Source organism: Callithrix jacchus, chromosome 4, assembly GCF_049354715.1.
Source record: "Callithrix jacchus isolate 240 chromosome 4, calJac240_pri, whole genome shotgun sequence".
Taxonomy (NCBI): Eukaryota; Metazoa; Chordata; class Mammalia; order Primates; family Cebidae; genus Callithrix; species Callithrix jacchus.
Window position 1 is genome coordinate 148,869,541 of NC_133505.1, and position 22,095 is coordinate 148,891,635.

The window sequence follows — 22,095 nt, forward strand, 5'->3', positions numbered from 1 at the left end:
GGTTTGGGAAACTCTGCCTAGATTTCAGAGGATGTATGGAAATGCCTGGAACCCCAGGCAAAAGTTTGCTGCAGGGGTGAGGCCCTCATGGAGAACTTCTGCTAAGGCAGTGAAGAAGAAAAATGTGGGATCAGAGCCCCACACAGAGTCTATACTGGAGCACCACCCAGTGGATCTGTGAGAAGAGGGCCACCATCCTCCAGTCTTCAGAATGGTAGATCCACCAACAGCTGGCAACATGCACTCAGAAAAGCCACAGATACTGAATGCCAGCACATGAAAGCAGCCAAGAGAGGGCCTATATTCCACAAAGCCACAGGGGCAGAGCTGCCCAAGGCTGTGGGAGCCCCCCTCTGGCATCAACTTGACCTGAATATGAGACATGGAATCAAAAGAGATCATTTGGAGCTTTAAGTTTTGAATACCTTGCTGGATTTCAGACATGCATGGGGCCTGTAGCGCCCCCTAGACTTCATTTTAGTCAATTTCTCTAATCTGTAATGGCTGTATTTACCCAATGCCTGTACCCTATACTGTATCTAGGAAGTAACTAAATTACTTTTAATTTTACAGGCTCAAAGGCAGAAGGCACTTGCCTTGTCTCAGATGAGACTTTGGACTGTGAACTTTTGAGTTAATGCTGAAATTAGTTAAGACTTTAGAGGACTGTTGGGAAGGCATGATTGCTTTTGAAATGTGAGGACATGAGATTTGGGAGGGTCTAGGGCAGAATGATATGATTTGGCTGTGTCCCAACCAAAATCTCATAGTGAATTCCCACATGTTGTGAGAGGGACCTGAAAGGAGGTAATTGAATCATGAGGGCAGGTCTTTCCCATGCTATTCTCATGACAGTGAATAAGTCTCCTGAGACCCAATAGTTTTATAAGGGGGAGCTTCCCTACCCGAGCTCTTTTCTTATCTTCCACTATTCAAGATGTGTCTATCACTTTACAAGTTATTGTGAGGCCTCCCCAGCCATGTGGACTATAATTCCATTAAACTTCTTTCTTTCATAAATTGTCCAGTCTCGGATATATCTTTATCAGCAGCATGAAAATGGACTAATACAATTAATATGCAAAATTTATAAGGAACCTAAACAAATCAATAAGAAGGAAACGAATAACCCCATTAAAAAAGTAGGCAATGGACGTGAACAGATATTTCTCAAAAGAAGATATACATGCACCCTCTGAATCTGAAATTTAAAAAATAATAATTTGCACAGATAATGCTCTACCTGCTTAGTTTGTTAACAGAGCTATTAAATGTTGTCCGGATCTCCAAAAAGCAAAGCTTGATATTTGTAAGTTATTTAATATCTCTGAGCCTCAATTTCCTAATCTATAGAGATAATAAGAAGACCTTCTTCAAAGGTAAATTCACAGTGAAATAATGAAGCCTACGTTCAGGAGTCTGACAGTGTGTTCACATAATCTGTTGTTTCTGCAAAATTTTCTAAATCATGTACTCTTTCAAATAAAGATGCTTTCCCCACAATTCCATAACTTCATACCTTGCCAAATTAGATCCTTCTCTTGTTTACCTCAGTGATTATATTGATGATTAAATTGGATAGTACATGTAAAGTTTTAGGACTATGCCTATAACATAGAAAACACTATTAGTGTTCACTATCATTATTATTATTATAAAATATCTTAGTTTATATTTATTCTCATTGCTATATCCAATTGAATATTTTATATCTTAAATAGTATGAGTTATGGGTGTTTAAGGAAAAGCTTAGTATACTAAAAAAGTTTTCTCAAATCTGAAAAAAGAAATAGTATGAAATATATCAACTTAAATATTAGATTTATTGATACATGCTTTTAAAACTAGGAGCTTTTAAAATGTATTCAAGACATTTGCATTTTGCTTAAAAAAGAAGACATTTATTCAGAGAAAACTGTGGTATCATCCAGGAAAAGCAAGAAAAAACTGCCTAAGTGAGATCCCACATATTTGTCAGTTGGCTATTGCAAAAGAAGATGAGTAAATGGTTGAACTCACCAGAATAACACAAATCTTATCACATCTATACAAAATCATCCAAATAGTCAAGGATTTAGCAATATATACAAAGATAGTCATGCAAACTTCTGAGTCGTAGTTCTGCAATTTGGGGCATATGATACCTATTTTACATTCATAATATAAATTATATTCATATGATGCCTATTTTATATTCATAATGTAAATCATATTCATATACCTATTTTATAATTCATAATATTAATTTCATTATATCTGTTAATCATATTCTAAGTTACAGATATGAATTGATTAATATAGAACTAATCACAATAAGTATTGATGTGATGAAGCTCCACCCTTGAATTTTTTATTTTCTTCAAATAAAGGATGTATGTGTGTGTATATTTGTGTGTATATATATATGCAACAGTTGTGAATAAAGTTCACCAGGACAATCTGACTTGTATTTCAAATAATAGGAGTTTGAATATTACCCTCACTGAATCATTGAGTCAATATAAAAATTGATTTCATGCTTCGAGATAAAATAAATCTAAGAGAAATATGCTAGAATTGGCTTTAGCAACAGCCTAAATATGAAGCAATGTTGAATTATACATACTTCAATGGTTTGGGGATCATTTTTAATGTGAAATATATAAAATGTACATGTGTGTACATATGTATGTGCACATAAATACATGTATATACATATAATATGTATTATATGTAACAATTTGAAGTCTTTTCCCACACTCCAATAATTAGGAAATTAAAAGAGAAAAAAAATAAAGTCTAGTGTAGAGCAAAAATATCTTGCATTTTCTGAGTCAATCATAAAATTTTCTAATAAATTAGCTAAGCAACAGCAAGAATAGGATAATTATTTTGCTCTGATCTGCTGAATAGTAATTTTAACCATAAGTTCTCTCCATATAGTGAGTTGAATGGCCAAAATCACAGTGCCATTTCTTGCTTCATGCTGTGCCCATTTACTAAAACAGAATTAGTCACCATGTTCTTAGCATTGCTTTTCAGAGATGTCATACGCACAGCTGAAGAGCTGAGTAGGTAGCCGGTTGCTCTTTCTTGATAGGACTTCCTCCCACAGCAGAGTTGGCTGTTGAAATGCCTCCTGAAGCTTTCACTGAGTAGGTAAAGAGCAAATGGGTTGACACAAGAATTGCAAAAACTCAGAACCCGGGCAACTAAGGTGACAATCATGTGGCCTAGAGATGGATCAATCTCATTATAGTTGAATGACCGATACATGTAAAGGATGTGGTTTGGAAACCAACAGAAGACGAAGCAGCCCACAAAGACAAGCACAATTTTAGCCAGGCGTCTCCGTGTTTCCATCTGCAAATATAAGACATTGATCCCATTGGTTAAAGTGAAAATGGAACCAGCCACGTCCCAGCTTTATCAAGTCAGGAAAGAGCAAAATTTACAGCATGATAATACATCAAAATACATAAATTATTTATTTTCCTAGCCAAAGTAATGATGGATTTTGGTCTCTACATTATTTTCATTAAAAACTATTTGACAGCTTATACAAAACTAGGGGGTAAATTAATAAATGGCTATGTCTTCATATTATTTATTTATTTTCTTTTTGCTTAATGTGTTATTGTGTTTGGCATAAATACAAATCATTTCTTTTTGTATTAAATTCAGCAAATTAATAAATCATGGAATATATTCAAGCTTAGGTATTTAAAAAAATCAGGGTGTTTTATATAGGAAAAATTTATCTATAGAATCAGGGCTTGACTTTTTAAAATTACTACTCCACAGGAAAAAAAAAAATTTGAGATTTAAACTCCTGACTTATATAAATCAAAAGCATCTGATATAACTCTGAGTCCTGTAAACATTATCATATTGTCACTTTTACAAATAAAAATCCATGTTTCTTTTCCATAAAATTTACATACTATGTTTACTGTTTTTAAGAAGATATTCTGGAATGTCATAAATAGACAAAATTCAAATATTGCACATCAATTTCCTAACATAAACAGTTCAAGGGGTAGCTTATATTTGTTTAGTTTGTAAATATTTAAATAAGGCAACATGAATATGGAAACCTAATTTATCTAAAGACATTGGCAGTAGTTATCATAGTATTTTCTGAGTTAATACTATTGGTTGTCAACTAGAATATTGAGAGGAAGACTGGAAAGGTTTGGGATTGGAACAGATCCGATGGTAGGGAACACTAGAGTGGCGATGGAGGAAGAAAAGAAAGGTGCAGCTGAAGAGGAGCCCAGGCCAGGAAGCAGAATGTGATACTATTCCACATAGATCCCAGTGGCATAAGTTAGGCAACCCAACAATCAATGCTAAAAAAGTCAAATGTGAAATTTATCTTCCTAAGCAGTGTCATCCCTTCCAGGTAGAGCAGGAGTGCAAGAATTTCACAGCAATCTATACTTGGGAGATTCAAGTGCACAGGCAGACTCTTGGCATTGAGATTATTTCTCAACAGATGTTAAGACCCAGTTGCCCTGCTAGAGTTTATAGGTTCCAATAGGGAAATTCACAAAATCAAGGCAGTGCCAAGGCCATTAAAATTTAAAAAGTGATGCAAGGGCTGTGTATAAGAGAAGAACTCAACTTTAGAAACCAAAAGCAAATACTCAAATACCTAACTGAGATACAAATTGGATCACAGGGCTCAAATAAAAATGATTATATAAAACAGAAAGCACAGTGAGCCAATGATCTTAGCACATTGCCTGCCTCACCAATGCCAGACATTTAGATAAAGTCTATGAATTTATCTAACAATGCTTTCAATAATTGAGTGATTTTTTTAAGTCAATTAAAAAATGTTACCTTCCATGCAAAAACTCTCTAGCAGTTTCTGCTGTTGCTAACATGCCCAAGGCCCCAGCTTAATGCTCCATTTACATTCCAGTAAATTTTAATGATCTGCGATTCAATTTCTTTGCCTTAAATTTGGGAACAGGCAACGGTAACTACTCTGTACCTGCAAAACCCATCAGTAGTTCTTTTTTAGCTGTACACAAGTGTACAGCCAGAAACTTCCTCATATGAACACTATTTTTATCTCCTTGGCTATTAACACAGTTCATTTTTACCTTAAATTAGTACTGCATATTCTTGAAAGAAGAAAAAGTACATAAGGTGCATGATTTAATTTTTTTTAGGATGGAGTTTTGCTCTTATTGCCCAGATGACATAATCTTGGCTCACCACAACCTCCACCTCCCAGGTTCAAGTTATTCTCCTGCCTCAGCCTCCCGAGTAGCTGGGATTACAGGCATGCATCATCACGCCTGGCTAATTTTGCATTTTTAGTAGAGACAGGATTTCTCCATGTTGGTCAGTCTGGTCTGGAACTCCCAACCTCAGGTGATCCACCCACCTTGGCCTCCCAAAGTGCTGAGATTACAGGCATGAGCCACCATGCCCGGCCTGCATGATGTAATTTTTAAATGAATATATTATCTTTGTAGGGAAAGTTACAAATGTGAGTTGGGTCATGTATTGCTGAAGCAATACATGGATCACACCTTTGAGTTTCCTTTCTGCTGTTCTTGCTATTCCCCTCATCTCCCATTCTGACTTCCATCCAAATTCCATCCCCAGATTCCAAGCAGTGTCCTACAGTCCTTTCCTGATGCATTCTTCTCCTAGGCTCCCTGCCATCCTTAGTGGGTTAATGGGAGAAGAGACAATAATTAAATAAATGTATGCTTATATGTAAATAAGTGAAAATTTTCTGGTTTGTTACATTGTTTATTACAAAAAATCTGCATGTAAAGAAAGACCTTTCAACACATTAATTTCTAATGGTGGAATTCCAGATCTTATCACAGATCCAGATTACTGATAAGCTGAACCTAAGTAAGCCTTTGCAGGGCTGTGATATGATCGTATATTAGAGATCCCCACATATCTCTTCTAGTTAAGGCCAGTGAAGACCCAGCTCTGTTCTCATCAGTCATAGCTTTGAGAGCCATGAAGTAAAACAATAAATAGCAGTTACTTGTTCTGACTAGCACAACACCAATCCACACCTATTAATCTTACCTGCTTTTTGGTATGTTCATTGTATTCTCCAGGAAGATTGTGTGAGCTTTTAATTAAGGTCTTTGCAATATGATAATAATAAATGCTAATAATAGCAAGTGGTATGAGGAAATAGACCAAGAAAATGAGCACTGAATGAATCTTTGGATGTAATTCATCTGTTTGAGGGTAGGGGATACATGCTATGAAGCTGCTATTATCCAAGCTACTGATGAGTGCCACTTCTGAAAACACTGCTTCCGGAACTGCCAACAAGACGGAGACCACCCAGATAACCATGGCTTTCACACAGGTCCACAGCACTGCCCCTGACGACTGCATGTCCATGGGGTTTACGATAGCTCTGTACCTGGGAAAATAATACATCTCAAGTTATTCCAGAAAGAGAAAGAAAGAAAGAGAGAGAGAAAGAAAAGAAAGGAAGAAAGAAAAAAAAAGGGAAGAAGGAAAGAAAGAAAGAGAAAGAAAGAAAGAAAGAAAAAGAAAGAAAGAGAAAGAAAGAAAGAAAGAGAAAGAAAGAAAGAAAGAAAGAGAAAGAAAGAAAGAAAGAAAGAAAGAAAGAAAGAAAGAAAGAAAGAAAGAAAGAAAGAAAGAAAGAAAGAAAGAAAGGAGGGAGGGAGGAAGGAGGGAAGGAGGAGGGAGGGAGGGAGGGAAAGAGAAAGACATATTGCTTCGTAAGAGAGATGCCAATATACTATTATTCCCTGGCTGCTTAAAAGTGTATGGAAGACCTAAGGTTCCTGGTGGCTCTCTGTCTACAAGTCATTCCACTACTTATTAGCACAGAAGAGAGGAAGAGAGAGAAAAATATTTTAAATTCCTTAATCTTAGTTATTTTATTTCATTTCCAAAATCCTGGACATCTGTTTACCTTTTAAATTCTTATAAATCTATACATGTTACATCTGTTATTAAATTCTCCCTTGATACTTTTCTATAGCTTCTGAGCATGAGACCTCTCACTCTTTTTCTAAGGACATTAATAAATTTTAGAAACTAATCTAGATTGGTCATACTAGATTTTGATAAAAAATAAATAAATAAGAGACTCATCTAGATTGGGAATATCTCCATAATCCAATAATAAGCGCTGAAAATATTGAAAGCAGAACAATATTCTGTCTTTATACCTCAAATTTATTTCATATCAAGAAAAGATAAAGTTCTTTTCTCCTCCCACTTAAAATACTACTGGCAATATACTAGTGATAAAGGAATCACACTCCAGGACACAGTAAACAATCCAAAAGTTTCTATAGCTAACTCAAACATACATATTAAGTAAGGTAATGATGATGCAAACAATGCAAAATGGTATGTAAACCTCAAATTTTTTATATTTGTCTTCAAAAATATTTCAGGTTATAATACACCCAGCAAATAAGATGCAGTACAACATGATTTTAGTTAGACAAATCTGAATTGTTTCCCTTTCGCTGATATTTTTTGGAAAATCACTTAAGGTCTGACTTTTTCTTTAGTTGTAAGATGGGGATAAAAATACCTTTCTCAAAGTTGTAGTCATGAGAAAAATATTATAAAGCACCTACAATAGTGCCTGGCAATTAGCAGATCCTAACTATGCCAAGATATTATACCTTCTTCTTATTAACATTTGAATTAATCTGATGTACAAAATTTAGAACATGTCAGGCCTCATGACAACCAGTTAAAGTCTCTTTCTGTGTTTCTGTAAAGGTGCTTCCCATTCATCACCTGAAGATGAACAGCTTCAGCCTCAGCATCACCCTGCGGGCAGCCTTTCTCTCACCCTGTTTCTCCCTCTCTCTCTCTCTCTCTCTTGATTTGCTGCAGGTGTTATTTACAGACCCTCCATAGAGGAAGGGCAATTCATGTTTTGTTCTTCGAACTTCAAACAAACAAACAAAAAACATGGAAATGAAAGAAGTGCAACAGCAGAGCACCTCGACACCAGATGAAATAAAGTGCTATGCATAGTGCATTTCCGCAGGTTTCTCACACGCTGGAATTCAATAGGTGTTTCCTTCCTCCACTCTGTTCTTAAGAAAACAAGCGAAGAATTAAAATGGATAACTAGAATGAACTAACTCTTTTTTTGTTTCTTATCAGATTAATATATTCAAATACTTTTTTAAACAAAATTCAGAGGGCCCTAAGAGTCTTGTAAACAAAAATAGTAGTCTCTGTTTCAACTCAGGTCCCACTCTTTCTTCTTGATTTTACTTTCTAAGACACTCTGTTAGCTTTAGTTTCCCTCATTTTTTCTGAATTTTAAAATTTCTGCTATCATCTTTTTGTTTCCTAGAAGTTTTTTCATGTTTTCAGCATTTCTTCATCACCTCCTTATTTCTAAGAAACATACTTTTACACTGTTTCTTGAATTCCATACAGACATCCTCTTTCAGTAGTTGAAGATTTTTCTCTTATATTACCTCTACTCCCCCCATTCCCAATGTCCTGATTTAGTAATTTATATTGCATTTATATAGTTGACAGATAATGATTGTGACTAAGTAAATAACACATACTGTGGTTAAGTGGCATATTATGATGATATTCTTTCTTATACACATCTTTGATTTTCCTAGAGTTAATACTTGCTCATGTTTTCCTTTGCATAATATTCCATGTATCTGAATTCTTTTAAGCGTTCCCTCATCACCATCCTGAATAACTGAAATCTCAGTTCTTGAACCTTAATTCTTCTTCCTTAGTGTTTCACATTCGTCAAACACATGCCCACCTTCTTGATTTTACTTTCTAAGATATTCTGTTAGCTTTAGTTTCCATCATTTTTCTGAATTTTAAAATTTCTGCTATCATCTTTTGTTTCCTAGAAGTTTGTTCACATTTTCAAATTATTTCTTTTTTATAGTGTCCTATCCCTATGTTATGTTGTATGTGCACATTCTTGACATATATCTTTTTTTTTTTTTTGTCAGGGTCTCACTCTGTCACCCAGGCTGGAGTGCAGTCGCCTCATGCTCCACCATTGCCACCTCCACCTTCTAGGCTCAAGCAATCCTCCCACCTTAGCCTCTCGAGCAGCTAGGACTACAGGCATGTGCCACCAAGCCTAACTATTTTTGTATTATTGTAGAGATGAGGTTTTGCCATGCTGCTCAGGCTGGCCTCAAACTCCTCCTGGGCTCAAGCAGTCTGCCCACCTCAGCCTCCCAAAGTGCTGGGACTATAGGTATGAGCTACTGTAGCCAGGCCTTGCCAGGTATCTATAAAACTAACACAGAAATAAACATTTAATATCCTTCTAGCATAGTTCCAGTTCTGTTTGTTTGGTCTCTTTGTGCTGTAATCTCTTCCCAAAAATTTGGATAACTATGGACTGACAATTCATATTTTAAAATGAAGTACCAAAAAGCTGATTGTAAATTATCTTTTATGTGGAAGAAGATGAGGAAAGGGTACAGAGGGGATCACTACAAAAGGATTAAGCCTTCTTTTTAGGTTATCAAATACCACAAAGTGTATTCTGAACTTTCCTCCATGTATTTAAAAAGGAGAAGAAAATGTCACTTCTCTACGTCATATCTAAGTACATATACTTTTGTAGAGGTACTGTCTTGGTTTACTTGGGCTGCTTTAATAAAGTACTATATACTGGGCAGCTTATAAACAACAGAAATTCGTGTGTCACAATTCTGAAGACTGGGAAATCCAAGATTAAGGCATTGAGAGATTCAGTGTTTGGTGACGCCCTCTTTTTTTTTTTTTTTTTTTTTTTACATAGATGGAATCTTCCTGCTATTTATTTGAATGGTGGGAAGGTCAAGGATCTCTTTGGAGTCTTTTATCAGGGTATGAATCTCATTTGTGTGGGCCCCGCCCTCATGACCTAATCACCTCCCAAAGGCCCACCTCTTAATACCCTTACTTGGGAATTAGGATTTCAACATATGATTTTGGGCAACATAAACATTCAGACCATAGCAGGCATTATAACCATGAAGAATGTAGAGAAACTTTAAATAGAAATTAAAATAATAAATCTCTCATTTTGATAAGATTGCTAGAAACAGATACAGAAATCTTGGTTTAGGGAAAGCAAGAAACCTAGCAGAAATGTTGGCCTTTCCAACAAAGATTATGAGCTACCTCCAGCAAGAAAAGGATAGACCCCAAGGATAGTCTTTAAATAATATACATTTGAATGAAAGGGAAGAATTGAAAATTCTACAAAAACAGAATTGTCATTGAAAATACAGATTACCAAAGTGTTATTAGTACTGAGAAATAGCTTATGATTGTCAAAAAAAATGCTGTATACCAATCATGTGTATCTTTGAAAGCATAAAAAGCAAAAACCAAAATGAGATAGTGCAAATTAACATGAACATGTTTTATCATGCTTCATTCAAATATTTATAGAAAATGTAGGGAAAAGCATCTCTCACATAAAAAGTGTTTCACTGTGTATAGTAGCATAACAGGTATGTGTAAAAAGGTACATTTCCCTTACAAATAGTCTCAGAAGGATATCCCTAACTGAAAACTAAATACTAGAGAATGGTTGTTCAAAAGACAGATAAAGAGAAAAATAATCACTATTCATGTATTAAACATCAACAAATAAATATACTTATTTATCAGTTCTTATTTTGGATCTTGCTTGTGTAGTTTAAATTTTAATGTAAAGAGGTGATTAAGTTTAATCAAAAGAAAATATATCATAAAATGGAATCTTTTTTAGCTATTACAGAGTCATCATAACATTTCAAAAATCTATATCTACACTAATATTTCTAAGGACACTACACAAAATTTCTTTCTTTCTTTTTCTTTATTAAACTTTCACTTATCAGGTAAGGAATAGGCCCACACAAAGTCTGAGTTTGAACTACATGATAAGAGAAAGGTCTTGCTCACCATTTTATCTCTAACACATAACAGGATGCCTGGCCTGGACAGTAGAATTCATAGGTTCTCAGTAAATGGTTGAAACTGTAGCCTGAGCAACAAGGAGATCCTTGTTAGGAGTAATTGTGGTAGAGTGGGTGGGAGCTGTTGGGTATTATGTTGCAGTGGGAATGCTGATGAAAAAAGGAGACTGAGTCTAATCTAGTGATGCCTAAGATGCATCAAACTTCAGAATCACCTAGAGGAGAGAGAGAAAGAATATAATTAGGCTTCTCTGTAGACTTATTAATATAGAGTCCCTAGAATGTGAAGTGTGGCATTCTGCATACTACTAGGATTTCCAGGTGATTCTGATTATAAGCCAGGTTTAGAAACCATGTTTTAAGAGAGTTGTGTGCAGCAGAGACCATCTTTGCCACAGGCTTCCTACAAGGTTGTCCAGTGTGATGGGTACACATTTAGCAACAGAATCGGTCATATCCAAATTCAGCAAAAATTGAGTATTTGAAGAATCAAATGCCTGCTTTTTAATTATGATATGTCATATCATCTGGAAGACATTCTGATTTTGCAAATAAGGAAAACATGACCTGATAGCCATGAGTTTTGTGCTGTTTTATCATTTTCTTCAAGTAAAACATTTGGATATAAAAGATGTATGGTTAGCACTAGGAACCATAAACCCTAGCCTAATGCAATTTCTCTTTATTTATAATGTGTCCCAAAAATTTCAGATCAAGGTAGATGAATAATCTTCAAAAGCTATAAAGCAACATATAAATTATGACAATATTATTAATTTTATGAGAATTCACATTAAATGTGTGAAATTACTTCTAAGTATAAAAGAAAGAGATACACTAGAAGTGCTCAAGATCAATGAGTAAAATATATCTAATTTATTGGAGTCAAATATAATAACCTTTACTTATTAAGCCCTGTAAATTCAAATTTAAAACTAATAAACTACATACAGAAATTATAATTGATTCTGTTTCTATGGTTATATAAAAATAACAACAGAGCATTTGTTATGGAAAGCAAATTTTTCTTTTTGAAAAGGCAACTAGAAAGGTCTCAGAAAAACCTATGACTCGCATTTTGTGAACATATGGGGCATTTTATATTTTCCAACTTTTCTCTTCCCTGCCCCTGATTTCCTCCCTTTTTAGTCCTGTGGTGTTTTGTTTGTATCTTTTTTAAAAACAAATCTGCCTTAAATTCTCCTGTCACAAGTTTGATATGGTTTGGCTCTGTATCCCCATCCAAATCTCATGTAGAATTGTAATCCCCAGTGTTGAGAGAGGGACCTGATGGGAGGTAACTGGATCATGGGGGCAAATTTCCCCTTCCTGTTCTTATGGTAGTGAGTGTGTTCTCATGCGATCTAGTTGTTTAAAAGTGTGTAGCACTTCCCCTTTAGCTCTCTCTCTTCTGCCACCATGTGAAGACATGCTTGCTTCTTCACCCTTCTGCCATGATTGTAAGTCTCCCGAGGCCTCCCCAGCGATGCCTCCTGTACAGCCTGTGGAACTGTGAGTCAATCAAATCTCTTTTCTTTATAAGTTACCCAATTTCAAGTAGCTCTGTATAGCAGTTTGTCCATAGGGTGAGTGTGGACTATTCTTCAAAAGAGTTAGAAGCACATTCTTGGTGCCAATCTCAGAACCAATTAAGAGACTGACAGGCAAGAGCTATGGAGCAAAGAAGAAAGCATCATCTCCAGTCAGGGGCAGCTAAAAGAACCTTAACCTGAACCTGATCTTCTGTCAAAAGTTTTGATGAGAAAGGAGCAAACAGTTAACAGGACTTACTCCCACCACTGGACGAAGACTGATGGAAAAGTCCTATGAAGCCTAGAGAGTGTTAGACTCACGGCCTTTCTACAATCTATTTCAATATCTTAACAAATAATTACACTCAATAGAACATCTGTTTGCATTGATATGATATACAAATAATATTAATGAGCCAAAACTTTGTCTACTGACCCAGTTGTGGAATGAAATCTTATTATCCTAACCAGAACAAAAAAACTTGGATTTTTTTATTAATAATTATTAATACATTAGAAATTTAATCAGATATGGTACAATATTGTCTTTGAATTTAATCAAATATTGGCTATCTAGGATCAGAAAAAAATCACCCAATACATTAAATTAATATTAGTTTATTTTAAATAGCTTTTATAGTTTTAATTTTTAATTTTAATTTATAAATGTATTTGGATTAATAGTTATATAAGAAGCCAGAAAACAGAATTAACATCTAATTTTTTTATTTGTAAATACATGACATTATAAAGTTTACAGTTGAGCACTGGGAATCTGTGAGAATTTTTCCTAAGAAGGAGAAAGGAAGACTCCATTCCTAAGAGTTATTTGCATTTTAACAATGTGTCATCAGAGACCAAAAGGTCTTCAAGAATCAAAGAAATAACATTCCAAATTTGCAAATGCAGCTACTCATAGATAGAGAAAGAGATAACTATAACACCAACCATCACCAAAATATGGCTTATGGGTCACCATCCAACCTGATGCACACAAGTCCCAATACTCCACATTGGGAGGTGGGAGTGAGTCTGCGTGTGTGTGTCTGTGTGTGTGTGTGTGTGTGTGTGTGTGTATGAATAAAACTGTTAGAAACATAATACAACATAGAACATAGACATTTTTAATCAGCTACTTTATATAACCAAGTAAACAATGTACATTTTCAAAATAATAAGAAAAACATCTATCAAGATAACTGTAAAAAAAATAACAATAATAAATTAAGAGCACCACTATCACCACTTCATGCCATACACAAATACTGTTGCCTAGGGATGTGTTTGTTGAAACTCTTTAGAAGAGTTTGGAACATCGAGGATTAATAATCACAGACACCAGCTGAACGTGATGGCTGCTGCCTGTAATCCCAACACTTTGGGGGGCCAAGGTGGGCAATCACTTGAGATTAGCAGTTTGAGGCCAGTCTGGCCAACATAGTGAAACCCCATCTCTACTAAAAATACAAAAATTAGCCAGCCATGATGGCATGCACCTGCAGTCTCAGCTACTCAAGAGGGAGATTTGCTTGAACCTGGGAGGCTGAGATTGCAGTGAGACAAGATCCTGTCACTGCACTCCAGCCTGGCCAACAGATCAAGACTCTGTCTCAAAAAAAATAAAATATAATAATAATCCCAGATACCAGTGTCATGTGACCACACTTTGGCCATATCAAACAAGTTGATTTAGGCCTCAAGGTAGATTCAAAATATTTGTGTTTTTCAATCTAATGATGCTGACATTATTAAGTATAGAATATGAGTCTCTACTTCACATTGGAATATGCTCTCTGAAACCTATCTTCCTGGGTTTTTTTTTCTATGTACTGTGATCTCTATTTCTTAACTCTCTACTGTTATTTTATTTGGCAAAGACACTTAGGCCATCTATGAAGATAGGATATATGACACAAATAATTGAATTTGTTGTTTAAAGACTCTAATAACAGAGTTTTTGTTATTTGTTATAGTTTTTATTGCTGCAACTACTACATAATTTTGAATTCAAGGTGCTTTTTTATTTTGCATTTACACTTTATGATGTTCTTTCACTGTAGTAAATCTAATGAACCAGCTTCTGTACAAATTTTTTATGCTTGGGTGCTTTGTTTTAAATTCAACTTTTAAGTCTGCTGGTAAATAGAAAATAATGTTAGTAATTTCTTATACTCATAATTATAATAATGTGGATTAATGGTGAAGAGTTTAGGCTTTAAATGGTGTTCAAACACGTTGGCACCATCAGTGGCTAGCTGTGAGATCATGAAAATGTTGATGAATTTCTAATCTCAAGTTTTCTTAGCTTTAAAGTTGTTAATTTAAAAATAATACTGCCTATTTCAAAGCATTGTGAGGATTGAAAAGTCACACAGAAAAGTTAGCACTTGTTAGGTGCAATTAACTTACAATTGATTCCACATTCACAAGAAATCACAGCATTTGGTGAGATGTAGTAAGAGGTCATCAGGTACTAACCAACTATTGATTTCTATGTTCTAGAAGAAAAATAGAAGTGTTGACAATATATAACAAACCATTTCCAACCCATTTTAAGTGAGTCATGGAATATATTGCATAATTTCATTACTAGTTACTCAGGTTTCCTAGTTTATGTTTCCTACACACCAGTAGACAAGGGTAGCCTATGGACCAAGTAGAAGAGGTATCTCACCTTTCCTTATCATTATTATTACTCATTCTGTATTCACAGAGTACATGATGCACAAATGAAACAGAAAGAGCCAGTAAATATATGAGGATTATTATTTTATCTGATCTTAGTCAGAGCAAATTTACCTGTGTAAATCATTATGTGTCACCATGACAATAGATTGTAAAAACTGGTGTGAAATAATTGCTACCAATGCCACCTCTTTAAAATGAAAGCATAATGATAGTAATTTAAACTACTGTTGATGCTAATCATTAAGATTTATTCTAATCATTACGTAGGTTTTTTAAACTTTCTAGATAAAATAAGATTGTATAAAGAGGGGTAGCTAAACTAGTCATATTTTTGTTTTGGAATTCAGAAAAATATTTTAAAAGATAATAGAAATGCTGACACATAAACAAAATTAGGTACGTAATTTATACAAAAGGCACCAAATTTTCCAGGAGTGTGGTTTTAAAGAATATATTGCAGGAACTAAAAAGTGAATCATTTTCAGTTTCTCAAGTCTCTGTCAAATGTTGTGTTTCCCTCACTGAAGATTAACTCTTCAATGCCAAAGTAGTATTCCAGTATTATTGCAAATACCAGGAAATCCATATACAGAATCATTTTTCATTAGCAACTGAATGTGTAAATTAAAGAGGAGAGTGAATACCACCTTAATTAGCCAAGTTAAATTGTTTATCTAAATAGCTTGAGTCAGTCTCCATTCCCAAGTGAATTAGACCACAGCTGCATGTAAAGATACCTAATTTTGCATTTTCCCACCCGTATCCAAACATTCTCTTCTGCTTAAGTGGACCCTGAGTCAGGAGACTTGGACTTTCCTCCCTGGTTTTCCATTAGAAATCACATTCCCTGGGCCTCAATATGCACATCTGAAAAAATGACAAAGTTGAACTAGTTGATCTGCAAATTAGAATAATGGACTCTTCACACCCTAACATATGTGAAAAGAGATTTGATGTATTTTGGGTACCTATCTGTGAAAAACGTATATTAGCTTCAGTTATTAAACAAGAGGAATGTGAAAAGTCATCTGCGTAAAGAACATTTATTATTTTAATTGGTTTACTTCTAAGTAATAGCAAAATTCAGTTAATAAATGTAAGTAAGGCCTTCTCTTACTTGAAAAAATCAAAATTGAATATTTGCCTAATACTAAGCAGACCTTCTTACCTATCCGATTCCTATTTTATTGCATAAAGCACACTTTTAAGATTTTAAGCACACACCAAAAAACTTCAATGGATACTTGCTCTTTTGCAAGCTTATTCTATAGGTTTTCTATGGAATAGTATTCCCTAAGTGTCAGGGGTGGGACTAGGAGATGCACTTTTAAATGCAATTTTGTTTTTTAAAACATAGTGATTTTCCTATATTTTTCCAAGCCTCACATCTCAGTCCGTTTTAACTCTGTTTACTCTTCTTCCCAGGTACACGCTCTCTCCCTCTCTTCCTCTCCACCCCCAACATTTCCTTGTGTCCTTTTGCCAGCAGGTGCACTTCCGGCGCATCTTCTCTCCCCGCCCCTCTCCACGGGTTTTCCACGCTACCCTCAACTACCTGTGCCCTTACCTGTCGGCACTGAGGGCAGTGAGAGTGAACACAGAAACCCCCACGGAAGTGAGCTGGATGACCGGAATCAGTTTGCAGCCCACCTTGCCGAACATCCACTCGTCGAAGAAATAGCGCGAGGCGTCCACTGGGACGCAGGTGAGCAGCAGCAGCAAGTCCCCAGCCGCCAGGTTAGAGATGAAGATGCTGGGGACGCTCCTCATGGCGCTGTTGGTGATGAAGATCTTCACCAGTATGATATTGCCCAGAAAGCCCACGGTAATGATGAGCAGGTAGAGGGACGGAATCACACAGCGGATCACCAACTCCGCGGTGGTCCCATCTGAGGCCGGCAGGAAATCCCTTTCCCACTCCTCGGGAACAGAACCGCTCTCATTCGTGCCTATGGCCACCGAGAGGTTGGAAAGAGATTTGGGGGGCATGATATCCTTTCCAGCAGAGTCCGCTGGAGTTTTCACGCGCTTCGGTGACCTGAGGACTGAATGGACAAGATTTGGGTTTGATCGATGTCCCTCCCTCTCGCCCCTCCAAGTTTACTGCCCGCAGGGCGCGCGTCACAGAGCCCGGTCCGTAAGAGTTCAGGACCTGGGGAGAGGATCCGTCCACACACTCTGGCGCTCCGCTTCTAGAGGGGGTACACGGCTCCGGCTAACTCTGAATTTAATTTAAAAAAAAAAGCAAATCGGTTGCGTCTTTGTTCCGTGTTCAGTGGCTTGTTCTCGCGGTTAACTAGCGGAAAACAGCCTTTCAGGAACAAGGAGCTGTCCCTCGGGGATCAGTAGAAGCACCTGCCTGACTGTTCGCCCAGAGTAGCGGAAATCATCCTGGCGCTGTCCAGCGGGCTGCGGCTGAAATCCTGGGAATTAGCGAGGGGCCACCCTCAACGTGCTTTTCCTGCAGCTTTGTTCTTGTTTGTGAAGTTCCTGTTGTATTGTGTAGAACTGGAGGGGAGCTCAGTCGTGTGTGTGTGTGTGTGTGTGTGTGTGTGTCCATATATACATCCATCCTTACCCGCCTCCAAGCGGGAGGAGCCCCAGGCAAGAAGTTTGGAATCTCTGAGGATTTAAGTGCTAAGCTGGCAAGTCCCTAATGCTGAAATACCGAATTTAGGGGGAGAAAATGAGTGCCAAAGAATGAAGTTCATAAATGAAATCCTCTCGCTACTGTTCTTCTGATTATCCACTTTTCTTACCTTACCTGTGAAAATTATTTCCTATAGTTGGCATATTATGTTTAAATTTATATTGAATTGAACTATAACATGTATAATGTACACATTTCTTAATCGTCCTGCATAATATAACCATCGTTCAGAGCCCAGAATCTAACCACCATCTCCCAAAATAACCACTATTTGGCTTGTTATTAGATTGCTGGGCCTCCTATTGAGAATCGTATAAAGGGAATCATTCAGCATACACTCTTGTGTCTAGGTTCTTTCACTGAACACCATATCAGTGATCCACTTGTTTTCTCAAGTTGCATTTTTATTACTGTATGCTACATCATTTTATAAATATACCACTGTTTACTTAGCTATTCTATATTGATTAACATTTAAATTCCTTACAACTTTAGCCAACCTGAATAATGTGTCTATGAACATTCTTTTCTTTTTTTTTTTTTTTTTTTTGAAATGGAGTTTCACTCTTATTGCGGAGGCTGGAATGCAGTGGCGCAGTCTCAGCTCACCACAACCTCCACCTCCCATGTTCAAATGATTCTCCTGCCTCATCCTTCTGAGAACATTCTTTTACAGGTGTTCAGGTACACATTTGAATAAATACCAGTTGTGGATTTACCGGGTTGTAGTACTTGAGTATGTCCAGCTTTACTGGAAACTGACAATTTTTCAAAATGAATTACTGACTTATTCTTTTGGAACCTTGCTTGACAATATCTATTAAGGCTGAGTGATGTATGCTTATGACTGAGTAATATCACTCCTAGACATATATTCAATAAACATCTTATATACTGTTTAAAATAGGTTATCCCTAAGAACAAAATAGTTTCCCAAATCACCAACATCTGAGTCTAATGTAAACTGATCAGAAATAGTGGCTCAGTTCTGGAGCTAAGGAACATTCCTCATTAGGAAAGACATTTAGCTAGTTGTTATTAAAGGATAAAATTGTATAATGACAATGTAACTAGCCAAGGACTACTTATGATGATCTAGTCATAAACTGATAAAATGTGTATATGTGCGATGTCATTTATAAATTAAGCAACTTTTCCAGATATTGCCCACCAAAAGATGTATCACATCATAATTGAATTAGACAAGGTAAACATTTGTCTTGTAATCAATTTTTAGTTTTATGTTTTCAAACTCAAATAAAAGTCCTTATTGTACTCTTATGGAATTTCATTATAAACATTCTATTTAACGAATCCTAATTTTATAATGAATTGTTTTAAGTAGAAATTTCTACTTAACTAATTCTATTTAACTAATTATAACTATAATTAAATTAATTATAACTATATATTTAACATTATAAACATTTATTTAACTAATCCTAATTTTATAATGAATTATTTTAAGTAGAAATTTCTACTTTTTTAAGTAGAAGTTTCTTTATATTTTGAGATAAGGTCTTAAGTAGAAATTTCTACTTAAAATAATTCATTATAAAATTAGTATTAGTTAAATAGAATGTTTATAAATTTGAATGTATAAATATTCTATTTATATTTATGAAAATTATATACATATAGAGAGAGAGGGAGAGAAAGCAAGAAAATTAATATTACATATAGGTTGAGAAATGTCTCTAGGAATTTTATCTCCAAAGTTATTTGTTTTCTTTTTAAAAACCAATCTTATTATACAAAATAAATTACTAAAGCAATCTTCTAACTCTGAGATGTCTAAAACTCAAACTGCAAGTATGCCATTTTAACATATTTTATATAAATATATATTTAAATTTAAATTACTGAATGAATTTTTACATTCTCTGCTGATTGTGTCTGTGTGTTCCTAATCATTTAGATGAGGAATAATGTTTAGTCTGAAAGCTGGATTAATAAATATCCGGAGGCATTGTAGAAGCAAAGCATCTGGATGGAATTTTCTCCATTTTAAGTAAATTTATAGGTATTTACTTAAAGATTTGTGTTCATGGTAGTGAAATATATGATTATTTTAATAATAATGATTTTATTGACACTGTTGAAATGTTATAAAGTTATTATCATAATGTATTACTTAGATTCATTGCAAAATTATATGTAGGAACAGAGTACTGTCTTATATTTATAGAATGCATACAAATCAAAAGCAAACATCTATTGAAATGAAACACTATTTGTTTCTTTATATTTTGAGATAGGGTCTTGCTCTTTCACTCAGACTGGAGTGTGGTGGCATGAACATGGCTCACTACAACTTCAACCTCCTACACTCAAGCAATTCTCCTGCCTCACCTTCCCCATGTAGCTTGGACTACAGGTGTGCCCTACCATGTCTGGATAACTTTTTAAAATTTTGTTGTAAAGATGGGGTCTCGCTTTGTTGCCCAGGGTTGGTCTCAAATTCTTGGGCTCAAGTGATCCTCTTGCCTCACCCTTCCAAATTGCAATAATTATAGGCATGAGCCAATGCACCCAGCCATAAAAGCCTTTTCATTATATTCAATGTGTCATACACCATATTAGGTTCCTTAGACTCATATACTTAATGTTTATAAATATTCTTGGATAAAGTATTTGAGTCTTAATTTACAAATGATTCAAAGAGACGAGATAAATTGCCTAATTTCAAAGAGGCCTCACAAACTGCATTTTGTAATTTATTATATTTGGAATAAGTGTTTCTTATGTCTCCTTGTTTCTAGAGAAAACAATTGTATGAAAAAATGTGGTTTCTATAGGTATACACATTTAATCTTGAGGTATTTAATGTTTATTAATACACACTATATATTCTATTGCCCTAATACAAGAACTGTTCAGAACCATACTGATGTTGTTTCAAATTCATTGACATGAGTATTATTGTTGTAAGTGTATATGAGGAATTTAAAATTTAAACCAATTTAGTAATCCTCACCTGCTTCAGTGTATCTATCCCTTAGTGCAATATGAAAAAATATAAAATATCATGCTTATGGAGACATTTTATAGATTTTTCTTAAGATCATGACCAAGGCAAGTATACCCACTATTATCATTGTTATGTAACACAATAGAGGTGATTCCAACTAATGCAATAACAACAGATATTGAAAGAAAAGCCTAAAATTTGAGAGAAAGGATATACTAGTACAAAGATACAATATTAAAATCAGAGTTGAACCAGCAAAAGAACAGAAAAAAACATCAGTGGAAGAGAATAGAAAGTTCAAAGGCAGCTGCATCTAAATAAGGAAACAAAACTCAAATGCATGTTGCAACAAATGAACACAGAAAAATATAAATTACTAGATACTGCTGGGAAAACTGGTTCACAGACAAGAAGAATAAAATGGAGTCTCTATGTAATACTATATGTAGTATTGCAATTCTAGTGCATTAAAGGTCACAGTATGAAAAAGTAATTTGGGGAAGATAATGGAAGAAAATCTTAAAGAATATATATGAGACCATGGGGGTAGGAAGTGATTCCTACTTCAAGTCAAGATGGAATAACAGAGAATACATCATAAAAATCAAAACCAGCCAAAACATCTTAAACAGTAGTTGTTAGACACTGGCAACACAAAAAAGGAAGCACAAAACAGTGATCCCTAAGACAGGGTTAACAGATGAGATGGGTGCTACCATTGCTATATCTTACTGCCTAGAGAAAGTTTTCAGCCCATGCACAAGGATAAGGAATCCACACTGAGCCTGATGGCCTCTCTTACTTGAAGAGATGGAATTGGAATCAGCAGAACAGAGAAAAGAGAGTCATATAGAGAAAGAACTCTGGAGATTCACAGAATTTCCTCTTGAGTTTTCAGCTAAGTACATGTTTCTATCTGCATGTAGGAAAATTAACCAACTCTCAAGAAAACACTTACCTAAAAGGGGTCCGTTGGTGATTTAAAGAAGTTATATTCCTAACAGCCAGAGTATAACAACCTTGTAAAACACGTAGTTTCAGAAGTGTATTGTTCTATAGTTAGGAAAAATTAACCACAGACCAAAGGCTTCTCTGATCTTGCCTTCAAGCTTAACAGGAAGGATTCAAATAGTAAAACTAGTTCTAAGAAACCTGGTGGTATCTTAGAACAAACTTTAAGAATATTTAAAGTACCAATGCCCTTGTTTTATATCTGGGCTACATCTCAATAAATGTGTCATAAATTGAATATCCTAATTGGAAAATGCGTTTAATACCCTAACAAACCTACCATAAATAAAGAAAAAATCGTAAGTCAAACCATTG

General features: G+C 35.3%; 1 protein-coding gene across 5 annotated transcripts in view; it reads right to left on the reverse strand.

The window, feature by feature from the left end:
- Nucleotides 1–1,879: 1,879 nt before the first annotated feature.
- Nucleotides 1,880–22,095, reverse strand: part of NMBR (neuromedin B receptor) — a 79,880-nt gene continuing 59,664 nt past the window's right edge. For 2 of the 5 annotated variants that reach the window (XM_035296875.3, XM_054254478.2), the window contains 2 exons: nt 6,049–6,397; nt 1,880–3,342 (listed from right to left, as the gene is read on the reverse strand). In XM_035296875.3, coding sequence (XP_035152766.1) covers nt 2,941–3,342; nt 6,049–6,375 — 729 coding nt within the window. In that variant the 5' untranslated portion in view covers nt 6,376–6,397 and the 3' untranslated portion in view covers nt 1,880–2,940. Of the gene's footprint in view, nt 3,343–6,048; nt 6,398–10,914; nt 11,684–14,869; nt 17,194–22,095 lie in introns of those variants that run through there. The other 3 variants (XM_078370819.1, XM_035296873.3, XM_078370820.1) reach the window with 3 other exon arrangements.